Source organism: Micromesistius poutassou (genome assembly GCF_964030765.1).
Source record: "Micromesistius poutassou genome assembly, chromosome: 12".
In the NCBI taxonomy this organism is placed as follows: domain Eukaryota; kingdom Metazoa; phylum Chordata; class Actinopteri; order Gadiformes; family Gadidae; genus Micromesistius; species Micromesistius poutassou.
This window is the reverse complement of record NC_140282.1, coordinates 12,314,922-12,337,421: the sequence shown is the minus strand read 5'-3', so window position 1 is coordinate 12,337,421 and position 22,500 is coordinate 12,314,922. Positions and strand designations below refer to the sequence as shown.

Here is a 22,500-nt window from a genome sequence, read left to right as displayed (position 1 = left end):
GTATCTCACAAAAGCGAGTACACCCCTCACATTTTTGTGAATATTTGATTAAATCTATTCATGGGACAACACTGAAGAAATGACACTTTGATACAATGCAAAGTAGTCAGTGTACAACTTGTATAACAGTGTAAATGTACTGTCCCCTCAAAATAACTCAACACACAGCCATTAATGTCTAAACCGCTGGCACCAAAAGTGAGCACACCCCTGAGTGAAAATGTCCAAATTGGGCCCAAAGTGTCAATATTTTGTGTGGCCACCATTATTTTCCAGTACTGCCTTAACCCTCTTGGGCATGTAGTTCGCCAGAGCTGCTCAGGTTGCCACTGAAATCCTCTTCCACTTGACGACAGTTCTTGACGACATCATGGAGCTGATGGATGTTAGAGACCTTGCGCTCCTCCACCATCCGTTTTAGGATGCTCAATAGGGTTTAGGTCTGGAGACATACTCAGCCAGTCCATCACCTTTACCCTCAGCTTCTTTAGCAAGGCATTGGTGGTCTTGGAGGTGTGTTTGGGGTCGTTATCATGCTGCCCTGCGGCCCAGTTTCCGAAGAGAGGGGATCATGCTCTGCCTCTGATCATGCATGAGTGTCATATACAGAGGTTGTCTTTGGAAAATAGACGTAGGAGTGCTGCCAGCATTGCTGCAGAGGTTAAAGGGGTGGGGGGGGGGGGGGTCAGCCTGTTAGTGCTCAGACCATATGCCGCACACTGCATCAAATTGGTCTGCATGGCTGTCGTCCCACAAAGAAGCCTCTTTTAAAAATAATGCACAAGAAAGCCCGCAGTTTGCTGAAGACAAGCAGACTAAGGACATGTACAAAAACAAGTGTCTTGCCAACAGGTCAAGCATGGTGGTGGGAGTGTCATGGTCTGGGGCTGCATGAGTGCTGCTGGCACTGGGAAGCTACAGTTCATTGAGGGAACCATGAATGCCAACATAAGTACTGTGAAATACTGAAGCAGAGCATGATCCCCTCTCTTCGGAAACTGGGCCACAGGGCAGTATTCCAGCATGGTAACGACCCCCAAACACAACTCCAAGACGACCACTGCCTTGCTAAAGAAGCTGAGGGTAAAGGTGATGGACTGGCTGAGCATGTCTCCAGACCTAAACCCTATTGAGCATCCTAAAACGGAAGGTGGAGGAGCGCAAGGTCTCTAACATCCTTCAGCTCCATGATGTCGTCGAGGAGGAGTGGAAGAGGATTCCAGTGGCAACCTGTGACGCTCTGGTCTCCATGACATTTTCACTCAGGGGTGTGCTCACTTTTGGTGCCAGCGGTGTAGACATTAATGGCTGTGTGTTGAGTTATTTTGAGGGGACAGTACATTTACACTGTTATACAAGTTGTACACTGACTACTTTACATTGTATCAAAGTGTCATTTCTTCAGCGTTGTCCCATGAATAGATTTAATAAAATATTCACAAAAATGTGAGGGGTGTACTCACTATTGTGAGATACTGTACATGCGGTAATCTATTTCCAAAGCCACTTTATGGTGTGTCAATGTGTGTAATGTCTTACGTAGTTTCAACTGGGTGTGTGTGAGGGTGTGTGTGCGTGTGTGTACATTTGGGAGATTTTGTTTCCCGACAACAGGTGGAGCAGACCGGCCCTCATTTGGGATTGGATCATATGACAAATTTGCTTCTTCTTCAAGTCCACTTCATTTACAGACAGACAGACAGACAGACAGACAGACAGACGCATGCACGCACGCGCACGCACGCACGCACGCACGCACACTCTTTCTCTTTCTCTTTCTCGCTCTCTGTTTGTCCATCATGAACACACACACACACACACACACACTCTCTCTCTCTTTTTCTCTTGCACACAAACTCTTTCTCTTTGCCTCTCTCTCTTTCTCTCACACACAAAAACACACACACAAGCACACACACACACACACACACACGCACACACACACACACACACACACACACATATACACGCAAATACACACCATATGGTGGCTTCTCTGGTCCTCAAAGTGATCCACCATGAATACGATCTCATTTGCCACACACTGTCCCATATCATTTACGCCAACTGTTCTTCTCTAACACTATTTATATGATCCCTAACACTGTCTCTAATGCTATCCCTAACCTTTTGTACTATCCCTAACATTAACACTGTCCCTAATGTTATCCGTATCCTTTTATACGATCTGTAACACTAACACTTTCCCTAATGCTATCCCTACACTTTAATATGATCCTTAACACTAACACTGCAAAATGGTATCCCTACCATTTTATACGATCCCTTACACTGTCCCTAATGCTATCCCTACCCTTTAATATGATCCTTAACACTAACACTGCCTAATGGTATCTCTACCCTTTTATACGATCCCTTACACTGTCCCTAATGCTAACCCTACCCTTTAATATGATCCTTAACACTAACACTGCCTAATGGTATCCCTACCCTTTTATACAATCCCTTACACTGTCCCTAATGCTATCCCTACCCTTTTCTAGGATCCACAACACTAACACTGTCCCTGATGCTATCCCTATCCTTTAGTACAATTCGTCACACTCACAATGTCCCTAATGCTATCCCTAACAATAAACTAACAATGGTATCCCTTAATCAAAAACTAAATCTGTTCTAATCGGCTAAAACGTGTTCTAATCGGCTGTGGAAATGCTGTCAAATATGTGGGCTGTTTTTGTAATGAAACAATTCTTGGTGAGACAAGGCACAACCATTCATGTGATAACTTTGACCAATATTAGGCAGCAGTGTTTCAGGAGGGGCTAAGCAGCCATCAAACACTCGAGCGATTGAAACCCAATGCAGGGGTTTGTCGCAGAAATTACATTTTTTCTGAGTGAATGCACCAATTCCGATTTTGTTGTAAGTATAGCGAGGCCTTGACACTAACATGAGCACCACCCCTAACCCCTGCAACAACACCTGAGACATGACACCAGACATCACTACACTGTATCATCAGATAGCAATCAAGGAGGTGGTCTGTGTGTGTTTGTGTGTTTTTCTGCATGAGGGTACAAGTGTGCCCATGGGTGAGTGCTTTTCTTATTCTTTGAAGGTTCCCTTTCTTTAATGCAGAGGTGTATCCGGGCCATTGGGTTTCAAAAGGCCCACTAGCTTAATGGCGCAACAACCACTGAGAGAGAAGCAACAATCTCACCCCCTTCCTGTGGATCAGAATTGGAGACTAACTATTAACCAGCGTTATCTGTTACTCATGCCTATAAAATGTGCCGTTTGGAATACACCGACAATGATTGCTAGAGTTTTGTTTTTACATTTACTGATTGTGAAATTGTATCAGGCTCATTGGTATCTACCTAGAGTTTGTGTTATAATTACTTTTGAAAATGTTTATATGTATATTTAGATTCAGAATTGTTTAATTTATATACCAAACTATATCATGGCGGTCAAAATCCGAAATATTGCATTGTCACGGTCGCCAGTGTCCATTGAACCGAAATGATTCAGCCAAACTCGATCTTAGGTAATGTCATTAAGCAGAGTGAATAAAGATATCTGTCCATCAGCCACCATGAGCACCATTGCTTCCTGCTCCTGTGTTCCTTCTTATTAGAGAACAGGACATCCGCAACCGTGTGGTCATTCTTTGTTTCAAGACATCAATACATGTAGTTGTTTTCAACAATTCAACAAGATTCAGAAAGTCAATCTTTCTGAATTGTTAGTTCAACTCATGGACTAAACCTTGGCCAATCACTTATAATAGTATTAAGTAATAAAAGTATTAGTAATAGTAATAAGTATTGTTGTTTGTGCTAGTGACAAAATGTTATCATAAATCCCTTCCTTTTCTTAGTATGGGTGGTCTCTGATTGGGTGCCTATCGCTGGCAGTTTTAGCGCCATGCACATAACAATGGAGCTACAGAGGACCTAGCACCTGAACCTGACTCATAGCAGGAGTTACACCTTCTGAAACTGTACGGCTTCAACTTCCCAAACCTGGGAGCACTGTCTCGGTGTTAGATTCATTAAGCCCGTAATGTGTTTCATTAAGCCTTTGTTGTTCCTGTGTGTCTCCAGTCATGGCTGAGGATGTACGGCTACTTGCCCCAGGCCAACAGGCAGATGTCCACCATGCGCTCTGCCCAGATCCTGACTGGAGCCATCGGAGATATGCAGAGATTCTACAGCCTGGAGGTCACTGGACAGATGGACCAGCAGACGCTCAGGTAGAGCCCTGTGCTACAACCACTTCATAAACCTGCATGTCTTCTCCTTTTTATGTGGGATAATGTAGTATAGAATAGTGTGTTTACAACTCCCAGCTGAAATGTCCTGGGTGCGAGTGCCCATCTCCACAGCCTAACCTGTAGGTATCCTAGAGCGAGATGTCTTAACCCTTGCTTGCTCGTTAAAACGTGTACTTGCATTCATTCATTGTCTGTCACTTTGGATTAAAGTGTCGGCTAAATGAGTAACTAGTAACAGAATGAACTGAGGAGAATTACTGATGAAATTCACAGGATTTTGTCCCATTTGAATGCGGCTCCCTTTTGTTTGGAAGTGATGTTTTGTTTTGGTGATGGATTGTTTTGCTGCTCCAACTCACTGCACACACACACCCACACACACACACACACACACACACACACACACACTCACACACACACACACACACTCTTTAACCTCATTTTCGTTCTTGTTCATAAAATGCTGTATTGCACTCTGTGTTGCAGTTTTGCACGAAAAGCATTGCATTAATAAAGTATATATCTCCTCATCCAGAGCCATGAAGCGACCTCGCTGTGGAGTTCCTGACAAGTTCGGAGGGCAGATAAAAACCAACTTGCGACGCAAACGCTACGCTCTCACCGGACACAAATGGAGCAAGACTCACCTAACATACAGGTAAAACACCAGTCCCACCAAGAACTCTTACTGGTCTAATTCAAAGAAGATTCAGAGAAGATTGTATTACTCCTAGAAAAGTAGAAAGAGTATGACGGGTAAATGCTTCTTAAAGTGAATATAGGGGCAGGATAGTGTAGTGGTTCCAGGTTTGATTCCCAACCTATCTATACCCTCCCAATGTCACCATACCCCTACCTGCTCCTTAATGACCTGTAGCCCAAAGACACCTAACCCCTACCTGCTCCTTAATGACCTGTAGCCCAAAGACAACTAACCCCTACCTGCTCCTTAATGACCTGTACATCAAAGACAACTAACCCCTACCTGCTCCTTAATGACCCCTTATCCCAAAGACAACTAACCCCTACCTGCTCCTTAATGACCCCTTATCCCAAAGACACCTAACCCCTACCTGCTCCTTAATGACCTGTACCCCAACCTGCTTCTTAACCATTACTGTATTCTGCATAGCAGGATGTTAAATTGCACCCTAAAGGACACCCTTAAGGACACCCTAAAGGAATAAATATGAAAAATGTAAAAGAATGTGATGACAAACTCTGAAATGGCTCATAACATGGCACTGCAAAAGGGCATATGAGGACCTCCCTGTGATGGTGTTACCATGTTCCCCCTCAGCATCCAGAACTACACTCCCAAGATCGGAGAGTACAACTCGTACGAGGCAATCCGCCGGGCCTTCAAGGTGTGGCAGACGGTCACCCCCTTGACCTTCGACGAAATCTCCTACCAGGAGATCAAATATGGCCGTCGCAAGGAGCCGGACATCATGATCTTCTTCGCCTCGGGTTTCCACGGCGACAGTTCGCCGTTCGACGGAGAGGGGGGCTTCCTGGCCCACGCCTACTTCCCCGGGCCCGGCATGGGGGGGGACACACACTTCGACTCGGACGAGCCCTGGACCATCGGAGACCAGAACTTGCAGGGTAAGAGTTCAGATGGGCTGGAGCTGATGTTTTAGCATAGTATGTAAACACATCTGTTCCGTCGTGATGAAAGGTTACAATTCCAACATTGGGACTCTTTTACATTTGTTCCTTACCTCTTTAGTTATGCGCTTCATTTTCATGTATTCATTCTACCAAATGATCTGTTTTTCCTTTAAATGTATTTTTTTCTTTGCATTGATTGTTTTGGTCGGCCCAATTACGTGTTGCTCTCAATTTGGTAATGTTATGCATGGAACTGACCTTTATGATAATTGAGTGCACATGCTTGAGTTGAGGTTGTGTCGTAAACAAACGCCATACTTGTTTAAGTTTAGAAGGGCCCCATAATCTTCCATTACCATAGCCGAAGCAGGCGCACCCCCCAGCTACATCATCAATCACACTTGCAGAAGCCCTTAATCAACTCACTGCCTTGGAACTAGTACATACCATGGCATCGCCTTATGACAACACACAATCCTGGACCTAAACTGCGCCTTTGGGTGTCTCTTTTCCCCTCCTATTCTGTGGTTTGTTAGTCAATTACTCTCCTGTGCCATCAGTGTTGTGTTACAAAGTCACAAAAACACATGAAAACACCCATTGGTCTTGTACCAGCGGTATGCCACAAGCCTCCCTAAGCAGCTAAACACACACACACAAAATAAACAAGATTCCAAGATGACCTTGGAATACTACCTTCAACACACGTTTATTCCGACAACAACACATCAACACTATTGCCCTGTGCACATCTTAACTGATATTTTACCGATGGGGGGGGGGCAGGGTAGTACCCTCGCTTTGCAGGTTTCATTTTTTCAGCAGCCTCTACCTCAAATCCATCAGGCACGATGCCTAGCCCCTGCTCTTACTGTGGTGTGTTTTAATTCACTGTCGCTTCGGATAAAAGCGTCCGCTAAAGGGCTAAGCAGTAAACAGTGTTATGTATCCCCTATGTCCCCCCCTATAAAGACCTGGGAATCAAGCTGCGGGCCCATTAACCCCAGCTGCCTGGAGGGCTTTCAGTGACAAAAGTCCTTCCTGCTCTGTTATCTACTGTCTCAGGAACAGCACACAGAGACGGCGCGTCTAAGTGCTTTTGTGTGTGTGTGTGTGTGTGTGTGTGTGTGTGTGTGTGTGTGTGTGGGGGGTCTCTGGTTTGCAAGTACAGTGTGGACAGCTTTTTGTGTGGGTGGCGGCATGCATGTGCTTCACCTATGTGTGTTGTGTCGAGTTTGTGCACGAGTAGTGTATCAGTCTCATTATGTGTGCGCTTGTGTGTAGTTGATTGTGTGTGTGTGTATGTGTGTCTGTGTGTGCGTGTGCGTGTGCGTGTGCGTGTGTGCATGTGTGCGCTTGTGTGTGTGTATGTGTGTGTGTTTGTGTGTACGTGTGTGCGAGCGTGTGTGTGTGTGTGTGTGGCAGGACAGATCACAGGGACAGTTGAATGCCACAGTAAGTGGGTGTGTGAGCACCCAGGGGACACAAGTAGACTGTTCCCATTGTTATTAAGCACACAGCAGCAGCCCAAACACAGAGCTACCCTCAAGGAAACCACAGGCTTTCTCTTTTCACAACCCATGCACATGCTTTTAAACTGCAACTACATGCTAACCACATGTTATTATAGTTGAGCCACTTTGTACAGACTTAAAGATACCCGGTTGAAAGGAAAGGGTTTAGTGAAGGAATGTCAAGCAGGGCTTGACTGTAACAGTGGCCCCGGTCAGATCAGGTAGGGTTTGCGCAACTGTCTGTTTAGTGTGTGTTTCTATCTGATAGCTCCTCTTCGCTAGCACTCACTCACTGAGGTTAGTCCCATAAACACCAGTCAAGTAGCTTAAAACAAGATGACCTATAAATAACAAGGAGAATTGTTTGTTGTTTGTTTATATCGATTCGATAAATACATGAATAATTATCCATGGGAACCATTTATCTCAGTTAAATCGGGTAAACCCTCAAGACGTCAGAAACTAAAACATGGCATTCACACTCAATGTTTGGAAGAACTCAGTGGGTACGACATGCATACAGAATACTGAGTCTGATACACCAGGAGCGTGTTGTGTTGTTGTGTCTGAGTATTACGATCTCATCTTCCCTCCACTTCGTAGCGAGCATGGCCCATTCCGGGAGCCATAACCTGAGTGATTATCAAGAAGGGATTCCAGCTCCTGACCATTTAGTAACGCAGCATCACGACACAATGAATCTCGCCGTCTACCTCTCTCTCTCTTTTCCATCATCTGTCTGGGAACGAGGATCTTATGCCGATCACGGCCCTCTCTGAATGTTGTGACGCACACACCCCTTCTCTTCCAGCAACCGTCCCCCTGAATACCACACTGTATTTAAACCTCTCTCAAACATCTGAACCAGCTGAAACGCCCCGGGCCATCCAATGCTTTAGGGCCGGATGATGCAATTGGCAGATTGTCAGACAAAAGAGAAAGAGGTGGGTGGGGGGGGGGGGGGGGGGGGGAATGCAGGCAAACACTAAAACTGTGTGGAAGACAAATAAACTCTGTAATGCAGCCTGGGTTTCTCTGGGGAAACTGGCCGAGATGTTTAACTGTGTTGTTTAATTGTGCGTTACGTTGCGCTGGGATTTCCCTGTGTTCTCCCTGGCTGATAAAAGGGGTGTGATTGGGGTGGACTGAGTGAGCGATGCTGTGGCGGCAGTAGAATAATACCGAGGCGGCTGAACGGTGTAACTGTGTATACAGCGCGTTAGTCAGAGGAACGACGCGCTGCCGGCGGTGCCAAACTTTTTCTGAGACGTTTGAAGCTCTGCCCTCGTACTCTTCGCCCTGCGTCAAGCAGAGTGGTTGTCACGGTTACCTCACAAAGCCCTCTTTCTCTGTGTGCAACAGCTAGTGAGTCTTTTGCTCTCTGTCTCTCTCTCCCTCTCTGTCTCTCTGTTATTTTCTTCCTGCACTACCCTCCTCTCGCTCTTTCATTTCCTTACACTGTCTCTCATGCCCTCCCTGACAGTTAGCCGGGACTTGAGGACATTCATGTGACTCTCGAATTACACAGGCACAGAAGTCTTGGCAAGTGAGTGTGTGTGTGTGAGTGGTCACCGGTGTCTGCCTTGCGTGTGTGTGTGCATGTGTGCATGTGTGTATGTGTGTGTGTGTGTGTGTGTGTGTGTGTGTGTGCGTGCGTGCGTGCGTGAGAGAGTCAGGCGGGGAATGTAAAGCAGAATGAGCCGAGACAGAGTGGTGTGAGGATGAGCTCATCATAACCGGGGGGGCAAACATGGGGGGTCGTCCTTCATTGAATTCTGCTCTGCTCACCCCTGCAGGTCACAACAGGGTTAGGGTTTAGGGTTAGACAATAGGCTGGTAGGGTCAAAGGTCAGAAACAGAAGTTCAAAAGGAGGATCTGAGGACGGAACATGCTATTTCAAACCCATTTAAGTTTTTTTTATTTTGATCTGATTTGTATACATTTGCGTCACTGTTAAGAAAGAAAACGACTTGTCATTACGGTCTGTTTCACAGATGATTGTCCCTCTGAAATAACATGGTAGTACAACAAAGTGTGGCAGACCAGAAGAGCAGATGTCTTTTTCCCAGAACCATACACATAACGACATCAGACGCAGAGCCTGGCTGGCCCAGATAAACAGTGAACAAGCACAGCAGGCACAGGAAGTTGGGGACCGGGGGATTTCGACTCTGCTGTAAACGGCAAACACTGTACATTTTAAATGACTGCATGTGGACATTCAGAGACACACAAACAGAACCAAAAAAACAAACACATTGTTCTCTGTTGTTCTCTCTCTCCCCTTGTGGGATTGGGAGAAGCAAACAACTCAAGAGTCACTCCTTGCTTTAATGGGTCCTTCCATACCTTGTTGCAGTGGACCAACCAGTGAGGGGTTCTGGTAGGGTATAAGAGGACAGCCAGGCTGTGATGTTGCCCCTTGCTCATGGTTATACTGTACTTTTTTTGAGTTCATTGAGTTCATTAGAGTTAATAGAGATCATTCCAAACCCAAATGCTAATCCTGATCACTCCTTCTCTCTTCTTCTCTCCTCCAACCACATCTCTTTATTCTCCTTTAAACTCCCCCATTGTCCTCCTTCTCCCCATCCTCTTTGTCCTCTTCATCCTCCTCTTAACCATCCTCCTCTTCCATCTCCATCTCCTCATCCTCTTCATCCTCCCCTCCTCCTCCTCCTCCTCCTCCACCTCCTCTTCCTTCACTTCACCCTCCTCTTTATCCTTCTCATCTTCGAACCTCCATCTCCTCCTCGATCTCCTCCTCCTCTTCCTCTTCCTCCTCCTCCTCCTCCACCTCCTCCATCCACAGGTAACGACCTGTTCCTGGTGGCGGTGCACGAGCTGGGCCACGCCCTGGGCCTGGAGCACTCCAACAACCCCCTGGCCATCATGGCTCCCTTCTACCAGTGGATGGAGACAGACAACTTCCAGCTGCCTGAGGACGACCTCCGGGGAATCCAGCAGATCTACGGTAGGTCCGGGACAGGACTTTAAAGACATCCGCGGTGATATGAATATAACTACAAACGGCCAAACCAGAGATAAGGGATGTTCGACTTCGGCTTCTTTGACCCAACGTCTGTCCGTTGTCGGTCCAAATATGGTGGGACAGGACTTTGAGACAGTAGAAATGGCAAAGAGAACCAGAGGTCTTGTTTGAACGATCTCCGTATTGAAAATATCTTGTCTGTCTGCTGACGGCCGCCGGATAGGTCAGCCAAACAGTGGACCCACCCAGGCCCTGCCCACCGTCACCCCCCGGCGACCGGATCCGCGCCCACCCCAGTCCCCCCCGCAGGCCCCGCCCAGACAGCCGGACCGCCCCAGGACCACGGACAGACCGGACCACTACGGACCCAATATCTGCGAAGGGAATTTCGATGTGGTCACCATGCTCCGGGGGGAGATGTTTGTGTTTAAGGTGAGTGTCTACGAGAGAGTGTGTATTTGTGTGTGTGTGTGTGTGGCCGTGTGTGTTTGTGAGAGTGCGTCTTAAATTTAGCGTGCGCGTGGTTGCAGCGTGTCCTCGTTTGCGGGAGTGCGTGCGTCTCGCAGAGGCAATGGCACGTCCACATCCTTGACCCAGCTGCTGTGTTTTGACGAGCTCCTCCGCTGCCTTAATGGAAGTACACCCCCGCTCTGCAGCAGAACATAAAGAGAGAGCACCGGAGAGCAAGTGGCCTTTTCAACTTGTTGCCCATTTTATGAGGTTAACCTCACAACGGCACCAGGCATGACACCACAATGTCCCCCAGCAGTGCAGCGCAGTCCACCACCCCGATAAAAAGCTCATTTAGACATAACACTTTGTTTTTATGCTGTAACATTGATGTTGTTATCACCGCCTTGAGGAGCCGGTGGGGTGGGGGGGGGGTCCCAGACCAGCAGAACAGGTTCATCAGATGCCTGAGCTGTTTCCCCCCCCCCCCCCCCGTCCCGCCCTGCTCCCTCAATGGGGTTGTAAAACAGCAGGTCTGCTGTCTGTAATGGCATGGAACGAATGGCCCGGGTGTGGCGGGGGCGGTGGTCAGTCATGGTTCCCCGCCCCCCCCCCCACTCCTCACCACTATCTCCTTGGAGTCTCCTGACTCATTCTAACTGCTCCACACCGGACCAGGTGCTGGTTAGATATTAACAGGTCTTAACCTTCAGCTGGGGTAAGGGTTAGATTCTTCACTAATAGATGAGGCTGCTCATGCGTACAGTCCCCTGCTCTGCAGTTCACCCTCACCTCAAGTCCCTTTCTTAGATCTCTGAAAGCTCACAGCTCGCTGATTTCAGAAAACGTAGGCTTGATGAGTCTGATTTGTTGAATTGTTTTTTTTTTTCATGGTCAAGGCAGGTCCTTTCTACTTGTTCTTAACCCCAGTGGGCGTCTCACTGGGTTAAACCGTTTCAAAGGGTTTCACATGAAACACTCCTCACCCTAAGCCCTGAATGGCAGGCATATCAAGGTTGGATGAAACAAGCAGAAACAAATGATTAGGAGAGAAATAGAGAGAGGAAAAACATTGAAGTCCCACTGTTGGAACCCTTTTTCCTCCTGCAAAGAGGCTTTTATGTGTGTTCTGGATGTGGGTCTCTGATATCCGCCCCAGTAGTAATGATCAGCAGTGCTGAACTGTACTGTCAGTGTATTGCATTCGTAATTCAATCTCGGTCGACATGTTCCCAAGCTAAATCTTTATATATGAAGCAAACCAATAATAACATAATGCAGTGAAGTCTGGATAGTGGGGGTTTAGGCTCTGTAGAGAAAAACACAGGATGCTTCACTTTAGAAAGAAAGTTAGAAAGCTGCATCCATTCTCAAGGCCCACCCCGTCTGTTTCTCACATGACATGTGATTCAGTGTGTCCCTTAGGGGCTGACATGTGGTATGCGTGACTTTTGTCAACGGGTCATCAGTATTCATATACCAGAGGGGAAAGAACAGAACGGTTGCGGTGATGAGTTGAGGTGACATCTCCTTGTTTTAACCTCACTATTCCCAGAGCTTGGCTTGGCTTGCGACTGTGCCGTCGCGTTGCACAGAGACTATTTCTACTCCGCTAATCTCCCCGTGTGCCCGGCTCCTATTCGACATACGGGCCCCTCGCCCCCTCTCGCTCAGTATGAAAATGAGGCAGTCGCTCAATAACAATGTGCTGCCCAGCACTGGGGTGTCGTTACATTCTATTCACTTAATATCTCCCGGCTAAGTGCCCAGGTCGACTATAGATCCCCGTCAATAGGGGTGTGTGTGTGGGAGGCATCCCTCAACACCGCCGCCCCGCTCTCTCTGAGTGGGGAAGAGAGGCCCTGTCAGTCCTAATGGTTAATTGCTAATTTCCTGTCCTGACCGCACACACATGCACACACACACGCACACACGCACGCACGCACGTATGCACGCACGCACGCACGCACGCACACGCACGCACGCACGCACGCACACGCACACACACACACACACACACACAAACACACGCACACGCACACACACAGAATATATCTTGCTGTAAGAGATTAAGGACGTGGGAGGAAGTGCTTTTCTTGTCGGTCCCTGAGTTCTGCTGGGGCTCACTCGGAGGTAAACATTCATCGCCCTATGTGGATGCACTTAACACCCTGGCTAGTCTGTTCGACTGTTTATCTCCGTTCTATTCTGTTCTCTTCTCTTCTTTGCTCTTCTTTCCTTTCACCTCCTTCCATCCGTTCTCTCCTCTCCTCTACGCTCCCCTCCTCTCCCCTCCTCTCCCCTCCTCTCCTCTCCTCTCCTCTCCTCTCGTCACCTCTTATCTCCTCTTCTTTCCTTTCCTTTCCTTTCCATTCCTGTTCTGTCCTGTCCTGTCCTTACCTTCTGTGTCCTACTCTTTCTCTCCTTCACTCCCCTCTCCTTTCCTCTCCCTTGTCCTGTCCAGTTCTCTTGTGTTTTTGCTGAGCCATCCGGCCTTCCTGTGTGTGTCCTCCTCCTCCTCCTCCTCCTTCTCCTCCTCCTACTGAAGGGTGAACATAGTGGAGCCTGCCAAAGGAAGACACAGCCTTGAGCCTTTTATTGTTACATTACCCAGGGCAACCGGCTATTGGCTCACAGCTAATGGAGGAATCTGAAAGTGCCGTGGCTGGTGGCATAAATCTGTCCTCTAGCTTGGGTATATACATAGACTAGTATCTATACTTAGAAACACAGATATGTCCCAGGCACAGGTTTGAAAAACTGCACACAGGCACTGTCCTGTGCCTGTGTGCGGCTGTGTGTGTTCGTGTATAAAATCATAGTAAAAGTTTCCCACTTTGGCAGTAATTCTGTTTTCCCACAGAAACCATGGTTATCTTCTCTGGACTTGAGCCAACAGCTGTAACAGTTTTAAGTCCAGTGATACATGGTACATGGTTTTATCGGAGCCCGGAGCGCTTAGAGGCTGTCGCGTGTGCGTGCATGTCTCAATGTGAACGATAACAGGACACGTGATATGAACAAGAGCAGAGCAAAGGCTAGCTATTATTAGCCTGATAGTTGTGCCGGGCTTCATGTTGGTTAATTGTACCTTCTGGTGCACTTTGCGTGTTGTAGTCTGTACGCTGGCATGACGACCACCCAGCAGTGGCGACGAGGCAGGGCCTGCTGGGAAATAAGAGTTGGGATACAATCGGTTAACAGGGAGGAAGCGACCCAGCTGCCTTCACACTGGAACTCTGAACTTAAGTGTGTTTGTGTGGGTGTGCGTGTGTGTGTGTTTGTGTGTTTATGTGTGTTTAGGCGTGTAGGTATGTGTGGTTGTCTTTTGCTCGCCCTCATTGTCTTTCATATAAATCTCCAAGTGTGCCAGTGAGCATTTCAAGGTTAGAGAAATATATTTCCTGGATACACTCTTGCGTTGTTCACCCAAGCCTGTTGCCATTAAGGGGAGAGAGAGAAAGAGAGAGAGAGAGAGAGAGAGAGAGGGAGAGAGAGACAGGGAGAGAGAGAGAGAGAGATCAAGGAAGGGATCAAGGCAAGTGAAAAATATATAGTTTATGTGTGCATTTGCAAGTTACTTTCCTAGACATGGTTGTAAATCTGTGGCTTTGCAACACTTCCAGTTGATTAGAATTCATCAGCTCATCACTATCACTCACTACTATTTAACAATGGTGCAGACGCTTTCATCGAGATACCTGCAGCCATTTGGGAGCGGTGCAAGGTGACGGTAGATAGTGGACGACGGAGATTGAACCTGTGTGTGGTGCTGCTCTCCCCAGGGTCGCTGGTTCTGGCGGGTGAGGAGGAACCGGGTCCTGGACAACTACCCGATGCCCATCAGCCACTTCTGGAGGGGTCTGCCCGGGGACATCGACGCCGCCTACGAGAGACACGACGGGAAGTTTGTCTTCTTTAAAGGTACGAGCTAATGGCCCAAACCCCCCCCCCACACACGAATACATGCAAACATAGTTCCTAGTGCACACCTATACATATACACACACACACAAATACATGCAAACATAGTTCCTAGTGCACACCTATACATATACACACACACACACACACACACACGAATACATGCAAACATAGTTCCTAGTGCACACCTATACAAATGCACACACACACATTCATGCAAACATAGTTCCTAGTGCACACCTATACAAATACACACACACAAATACATGCAAACATAGTTCCTAGTGCACACCTATACAAATACACACACACACACACACATTCATGCATACCTAGTTTCTAGTTCACACCAATACAGACACATACACACGCACACACACACACACACACACACACACACACACACACACACACACCTTCAGAGTGCCCCCGGAATGAGATTTAAGGTGAAATCCATAAAAGAAGTATAAGAAGATAAAATATTGTTTTAATAAAAAGCTGGGGCAAACACAACAGTAAAGTATAGGATTGAGGCCGATATCTGTAAACACACACACACACACGCACACACACACACACACACGCACAAACACACACATGCACACACACACACACACACGCGCACACGCGCACACACACACACACACACATATATACATACATGTACACACACATAGTGCTATGTTTAGCCTCTTTATTTAATATATCAGGTTCTTTGCACATGAAGCATACAACGCAAGCGTGTTCATTATTTCATTACTTCAACATCTGTTTCAATAAGATCCTCAGAAGACTGTGCTCACCATATGGAAACGCCTTCATGTGCAGTAGTGCATCCAACCTGTCCCAATGAAGCCTCCTATTCCTTTTTATTTTGGGCCAATATCGCAGATTTCACGATAGAGGGGGACGGGGGGGTTAATGCCGCGAGTGCATGGGATGTGAATACCCTGAAGATTAAATGGGTTCACTCTAACAATAGGGAACATCTGGCCCTTTTTATTCTGTCGTTCATTTAAACCACCGCAGAATAACTCTGATCAAACGTTGAACGGTTATAGGAGTGTGTACCGACTGCGCGCCTCTGAGAAATCAATCCTACAGAATATAATTTGTGTTTTTCTTAAACCCCATTGGAAACACGTTACTCCCAGCTTTTATTTCATCACTTATGATTGCGTGAGGTCACATAGTGCAAGCGGCCTGTCTGTTACAATCGAGGTGAGCGCACTGCTCCTTTAAGGCAGCCAGCCAGTCTCTTGGGAAAAAAACGGAAAAAAACGATGATGATGATGATGATGATGATGGTGTTGATGATGATGGTGGTGATGAGGATGATGATGATGTCATTGGCAAGCCCTATGGCTCTGACACTTGGCTGTCTTCCACCCGCCTGCATGAGGAGGAATAAAAGCTTAGAGTAGAGAGCGGGGACTTCAGAACGGCCCCTGGGGCCCATCCGGCACGCGGAGCCAGAGAACCTCCTGTTGCCTTAAAACTCACATATGGGCAGATGTTTCTTAGTATGTTTTTGAATAGTTCATGTAAAATTAGACGTATTTCATTTAAATTGTTCTTTGGTTATACTCAAATCAAAGGGGAAATAGCTGAAGAATGGAGCGATGAAAAGCAGTTGTTATGGACTGCAGGTATTATGTTCAGACTGTCAGACAGGCAGAGAGACTGACCGACGGACAGATAGACAGTAAGACAGACAGAGGTATGGACAGATAGCCACACTGACATAAATCCAGACAGACCGACAGACTTGCAGGCAGACTCGATCCATCTCTACTCACACCCATTGGACCAGTTTTGACACCTCCTCCTCCACCCCACCGCCCCCACCCCCCCGCAGGTGCTGAGTGCAGGGGGTGGACTATAAACAAAGAGGGGGGTCCCGGAGGGTGGAGATGTCCTGGAAGCCAGCCAGGGCGTAGGGGCGGAGGGGGGTCCCAGGGTTCTTGAAACACACGCTGAAAAGCAATCACACCCAGCCCACTTTACCCGTACACATTAGGACCAAACCATCCTAATGGACCATTAGGAGCCAGACTGAGTCGCTGAAGCAGTGCATTTTTCCCCCTCTTTATTACGCCTTTATGTTTTACTTACGTTTACTGGCCAAAAAATGATTACCCCCATCGTATGAAAAGCAACGCAATTGTGTATGAGTTTCTCTTATTGTTTTCATGCCTTTTCAATTACTCTGGGATTATACTGTCAGCAAACCCTGTGTGTGTGTGTGTGTGTGTGTGTGTGTGTGTGTGTGTGTGTGTGTGTGTCTGTGTGGGTCGGTGTGTATGTGTGTGTGGGTGTGTGTGTGTTGGTGTGTTGGTGCATATGTATGTATATTTCTGTAAATATGTATGTGTGTGTGTTGGGGTACATGTGTATGTGTTTGTGTGTGTCGGTGTGTGTGTGTGTGTGTGTGTGTGTATGTATAGGGCCTGGTTAACAGCTCTTTAGATTGCGTACCTTGGGTTACGAGTGGGGTGTGGGTTGAAGGGAAAGTCCCACTGAACGCATCGTAAAGGACCGTTCAACCACGGAAAGGATTTACTCTCTTCCTCTCTCGTTCTCTCGTTGGCTCTCAACCAGCGCTACCCCCATCTCTCTTAATCTCATTCTCTTTGTCTCCCTCTCTCTTTCCCCCCCTCTCTCTCTCTCTCTCTCTCTCTCTCTCTCTCTCTCGCTCTCTCTGTTGTCCATCTTTTCCTAACAAGGTGCCTACTGAGTCCAAAGGCTTAGGAGCAGACTTTAACTATAATGTATGCGCGACGAACATTGGAGTTCCAAATATTTGATGAAAACACAGGTCTCTGGGCTGTGCAACAACAGCAGTTAGACTACAGACTATTTTGCTTGTCATCACTCATACCTATGCACCATCTCCTCTCTGGGAAAAACTCCTTCTCTTGCATCTTTTTCTATAATGATATTTAAAGTAGTATATCAGGTTACTCCAACAATGAGGAAGGGGACACATTCACTGATGTGTACACCCATGGGCCAATTCACAGTGTTTTGCCTCATAGCAGAATAAAGCCTTGCACCTCCACTCCAATTTCCTTTGAAAGATATCCACGGCGAGGTCCTACGTGTGTCCACCATGACCTAGTTAGATAGGTAGGCATGGGCCTCGCAGGTGCGGTGGTAGTAATGCGGTCCTTCCCTCCCGCCTCCAGGGAACAGGTACTGGCTCTTCAGGGAGGCTAACCTGGAGCCAGGCTACCCACTGGAGCTGACCGATTACGGCCGAGACATCCCGTACGACCGCATCGACGCGGCCATCTGGTGGGAGCCCTCCGGCTACACCTACTTCTTCCAGGGAGACCGGTAAACACTGGAACACAGCCCACCTGGAGTCACCCGTTCGGAAGACGAATGCTCTAACCGCTAAGCTACATTTACTTTTACATTTAGGGCATTTAGCAGACACTTTTATCCAAAGCGACTTACAATAAGACATACATTCGTCATAAGAAAGTGAAACAATATATCGCTGTCGGTACAATAAGGATGAACATAGAACCAAGTGCAAAGCACCAACTTCGCTCGGTTAACCCATTCCCCGTATACAGCAAAGATAGCTAGGATAAGATGCTACATAAGTACTATAGCTAAATACGACACACAATAAGTGCATACATTAAGTGCCAGGACGTACAACATACAACAAGTAGGAGGGGAGGGACTTCTAGGTGAGAGTCTAGGTGAACTAAACGATTGTAGCAACGGGGTAGGCAATTATAGCGTTCTTAAGGTGTTGGGTGTGAGGTTACCACCGTCAACACTTTTTAAAATGTATTTAACTATTGTATCTTGGATTCAATTTTAATAGTCTAGTGGTTACAGTGTTTGATTCCCAAAGGAATGGTTCTGGCAAACCCCGATGCCCACATTCTTTCTCTATCCTTGAATTGAAGTCGCTTTGGAAGCAATTAATAAATACTTTACTCCCAAGGTATATTTACAACTACTGATCATGCTGGTCACCACCTTCACAGCTTTTTGCAACACGTTCAAAACGTACTCCCCTCAAATTGCAATCTTCCATTAATGTTTGACCCCAAAGGGGTGGCTGGTTCGTTTGGTGAAGTAAATCCTGCTTAGGATTGATGAGACACACACGAGACAGACTGCCTGCCTTACGTACAGTACGTACGCAGCCAAGGCACCACCATGCACTCACACTCCAGTCTTAACCCCCACCCCCCCCACCCCCGCCCTCAGGTACTGGCGTTTTAACGAGCAGTCGCGTGCGGCCGACAGGGACTACCCGAAGCCCATCAGCGTGTGGGACACCTCGGTGCCCTCGTCTCCAAAGGGTGCCTTCCTCAACGATGATGGAGGTGAGCTGGGTGCACGAGGGGGCGTGGGCGTCGGGGGGCTGGGGGTTGGGGGGAGAGGCCAGGGGACTAGACCCTTCTGAAGTGTGTGGGTCTGTGGGGAGAGGGAGAGAGAGAGAGAGAGAGAGAGAGAGAGAGAGAGAGAGAGAGAGAGAGAGAGAGAGAGAGAGAGAGAGAGCATGAGGGAGGGGCATGGAAAGTCAGGGGACGGCCATGCAAGAATGAATCAGGGCTAGGCGGTGTGTGTGTGTGTGTGTGTGTGTGTGTAAGGGTGTCTGTGATGGTTAGTTTTATATATGGAGAAAAAGTGACATCATCATACAAAAACCCATTAAGGGAATATATGAGAGTCTGGAATACCCTTGTATCTATACTTTCTCATCTGTATTCTGCAGTTGCCATGACTCCAAAGTCCCACTCTTTTGAATGAGTAGTCCTAAATGTCTTAAATCTTGAGGATAAAAACACTTCCCAAAGGCAAGTGCAGCAATAATTTACCCATTGTTCCTTAAAGCCCTTTTATTAGGTGTATATGTGTAATTTATAGTATCTGTGCGTTCTTTTATAATAATCTTAACAGTAAAATTAAAGGCTATTCTCACATGTGGTCTGCGTGTTTGTTTATGATGCCGTCATGCAGTATAGGAACGGTCAGTTTAAGTTGTAATGTCTTTCACTGGAGATTATTCTTCTTCTTTACAGTTAGTGTTTTAGCTCAGTGTTAACATCCGCTACGTAATATTTTCCATTCATATTTGTGGGCTAATTCACTGCAGCCATAAAAAGCAAACCTACATAGTAGACCCCTTACCTACTAATGTACCCGCCATACGAACGTTTTACCATGCACATTTAAACGACCACCAGGCGCGAGTGTGATTTGCCGTTACAAGCCGTTCTTCTGACATCACAAGTGGGTGTGTCCACCTAGATGCATGACGGATAGATGAGCAACGTTTGCTACAGTCCACTGGGTAGGCTGGTAGACTGATCTGTCCAGCGTACATCTCAGTGGACACGCCCACTTGTGATGTCAGAAGAGGCCGATTTTTCCAAAACGGCTTGTGGACGGCTCCTCGCACCCACACCCGGCGGCGTAGCATGTCACGTTCAAAACCCGCCGTTTCACCGTCCCCACTTCCCGCATCCCCTCCGCAGCCTACACCTACTTCTACAAGGGCTCCAGGTACTGGAAGTTTGACAACCACCGCATGAAGAGCGAACCGGGCTACCCCAAGTCCATCCTGCGGGACTTCATGGGCTGCAGCGTGGACCCCGTGGAGCCGGACCGCGACACGGACGCCGACCGCCGCTACCCCGACGTCAACCGCCCCCCCTTCAACCCCGACGTGGGCCGTGGCGGAGACGACGGCGACGACGGCAACAAGGATGGCGGGAAAGACGGCGGGAAAGACGGCGGGACGAAGGACGCCGATGCGGGCGGCGGCGGCGGCGGCGGCGGCGGCGACGACGACGATGAGGACAAGCGTGAGGGTCGCGAGGAGGACACCAACGAGGTGGACGTGGTGCTGAAGGTGAACGACAGCGAGGAGCGCACCATGAACATCCTGATGATCACCATCCCCCTCTTCCTGGTGCTGTGCATCCTGGGATTGATCTACGCCATCATCAGCACGCTGCAGAGGAAGGGCGCGCCGCGGCTGCTGGTGCACTGCAAGCGCTCGCTGCAGGACTGGGTTTGACCCCCCGTCGCCCCCCCCCCCCCCCCGACCTTTGAACTTTAGTCGGACGCTTTGGAGGGAGCTTTGACGCCGCCCCCCCCCCCCCCCATCACACATACGAACCCTCGGCCACGCCCCCCCCCCCCCACACACACACAGGGCGAGCCCTCTAGTGATGCGTCGTCGTGTCTTGACTCTGAGAGCTCCGTGGGTCTGTGTGCAATCAATGCAAGTGAGTGAGTTTCACACATACATGCAACACACACACACACACGTACACGCACCGACATACACACGTACACACACACACAAGGCAAATCGAGTTGTACGCAACAAAAAAAAGTCTAACATAAAACGACATAAAACACATGAAAAAACGTTGTTTTCATACTTATACTAACATACACACACACACACACACACACACACATCAACATCACTTCCAACCATCCCCTCTGGTGCTCTGCATCCACGGTAGTCTATTTATATGAGAGAAGTTTGCACATTCTTTTCATCTTGTTTTTGTTTTGGTTGCGTATTGTGTGCCAGGAGTTTCTGTATTTTTTTGTATTATTTTTCTTATTATTTCTTTATTTTTTACCATTTGCCATTTGTATTTTCGGCTGTTATTTTTTCCAAACCAGGAAAGCTGTTCTATTCTCCTTCCCGAGCGCACGTTCCTTCCTTCCTCTTCCTCTTCACAGCGGGATCACCTGACTCAAGGGGAACAGTGAAACGTCTTTATCTCTGGCTTGTTTATCTCCCCCCCCCCCTCCTCATACACCCACACACTGCTCAACAACCTACTTCCCTCCCAAAAGCCCGGCCTGAGCATGAGATCGTCAGTGGAGACCTCCTAGGAGAACCTGGCCATCGATGGCCAGGTCTGGGGGGGGGGGGGGGGGGGGTGGGGGCGACAGACGTGGGTAGGCCACTTCTTGGAGGTGTTCGGGGTGGCTGGGTGGGTGGGGGTGGAGTCCTTGTAAACACCACCTGCTTTGCTTTTTTATCACATCCTGCAACCAGGTGTCAGCCACAACGCCCTTCCCTAATACCCCTCCCAAGCCCCCCTCCCCTTGCTCTCTGACCCCCGGCCGCGGCCTGCTACCAACACTGACACGGTTCTCAGAACAAACGGGCATTCAGTTACGGCTCACTTGCTTTCTGGCTTGCTCCCTCTCCCTCGCCCTCCCCCCCTCCCTCCCTCCCTCCCTCCTCGTGTGCCCTGGACACATGGAGTTGACTTAATGGGTTTTGTTCTTTTTTTTGGAGGGTCACTTGAAGAGCTGTGGGGGTGATGTCTTAGTGAAGTGGTTTGCTTTCACGTGCTTCAAGATATCCGGATTGTTTTTTTTTCTGCGCCTCCTCTCACTGCGGTATGCTAGCAACCTTTCACTTTAGCGCCAGAGAAATGATACATGGGCCTAAATCATGTGTGTGTGTGTGTGTGTGTGTGTGTGTGTGTGTGAAGGGGTCTGTGTTTGTGCTTGTGTCGGGGTCTGTGTTTGTGTCTGTGTTTGTGTGTGTGTGTGTGTGTGTGTGTGTGTGTGTGCGCGCGTGCGGTTGGGGTCTGTGTTTGTGTGAATTTGTTTGTGTGCGTTCAGTGTTTGTCTGTGCGTGTTGAACATAGTGGATATAAAGCATGGCAAAGCAAAGACCTTTGGCCAAGGAACAGGTTTGTTTTTGCTTTTCATCATGTGATATCCAAGAAGGGCTTTACTCTGGACT

General features: G+C 48.0%; 1 protein-coding gene across 1 annotated transcript in view; it reads left to right on the top strand.

The window, feature by feature from the left end:
• Nucleotides 1-20,804, top strand: part of mmp15b (matrix metallopeptidase 15b) — a 27,497-nt gene extending 6,693 nt beyond the window's left edge. Inside the window, exons 2-10 of the mRNA XM_084476258.1 lie at nucleotides 4,074-4,222; nucleotides 4,779-4,901; nucleotides 5,544-5,851; nucleotides 10,185-10,346; nucleotides 10,588-10,796; nucleotides 14,600-14,738; nucleotides 17,927-18,077; nucleotides 18,975-19,093; nucleotides 20,249-20,804. Coding sequence (XP_084332384.1) covers nucleotides 4,074-4,222; nucleotides 4,779-4,901; nucleotides 5,544-5,851; nucleotides 10,185-10,346; nucleotides 10,588-10,796; nucleotides 14,600-14,738; nucleotides 17,927-18,077; nucleotides 18,975-19,093; nucleotides 20,249-20,793 — 1,905 coding nt within the window. The 3' untranslated portion in view covers nucleotides 20,794-20,804. The remainder of the gene's footprint in view (nucleotides 1-4,073; nucleotides 4,223-4,778; nucleotides 4,902-5,543; nucleotides 5,852-10,184; nucleotides 10,347-10,587; nucleotides 10,797-14,599; nucleotides 14,739-17,926; nucleotides 18,078-18,974; nucleotides 19,094-20,248) is intronic.
• Nucleotides 20,805-22,500: the final 1,696 nt, after the last annotated feature.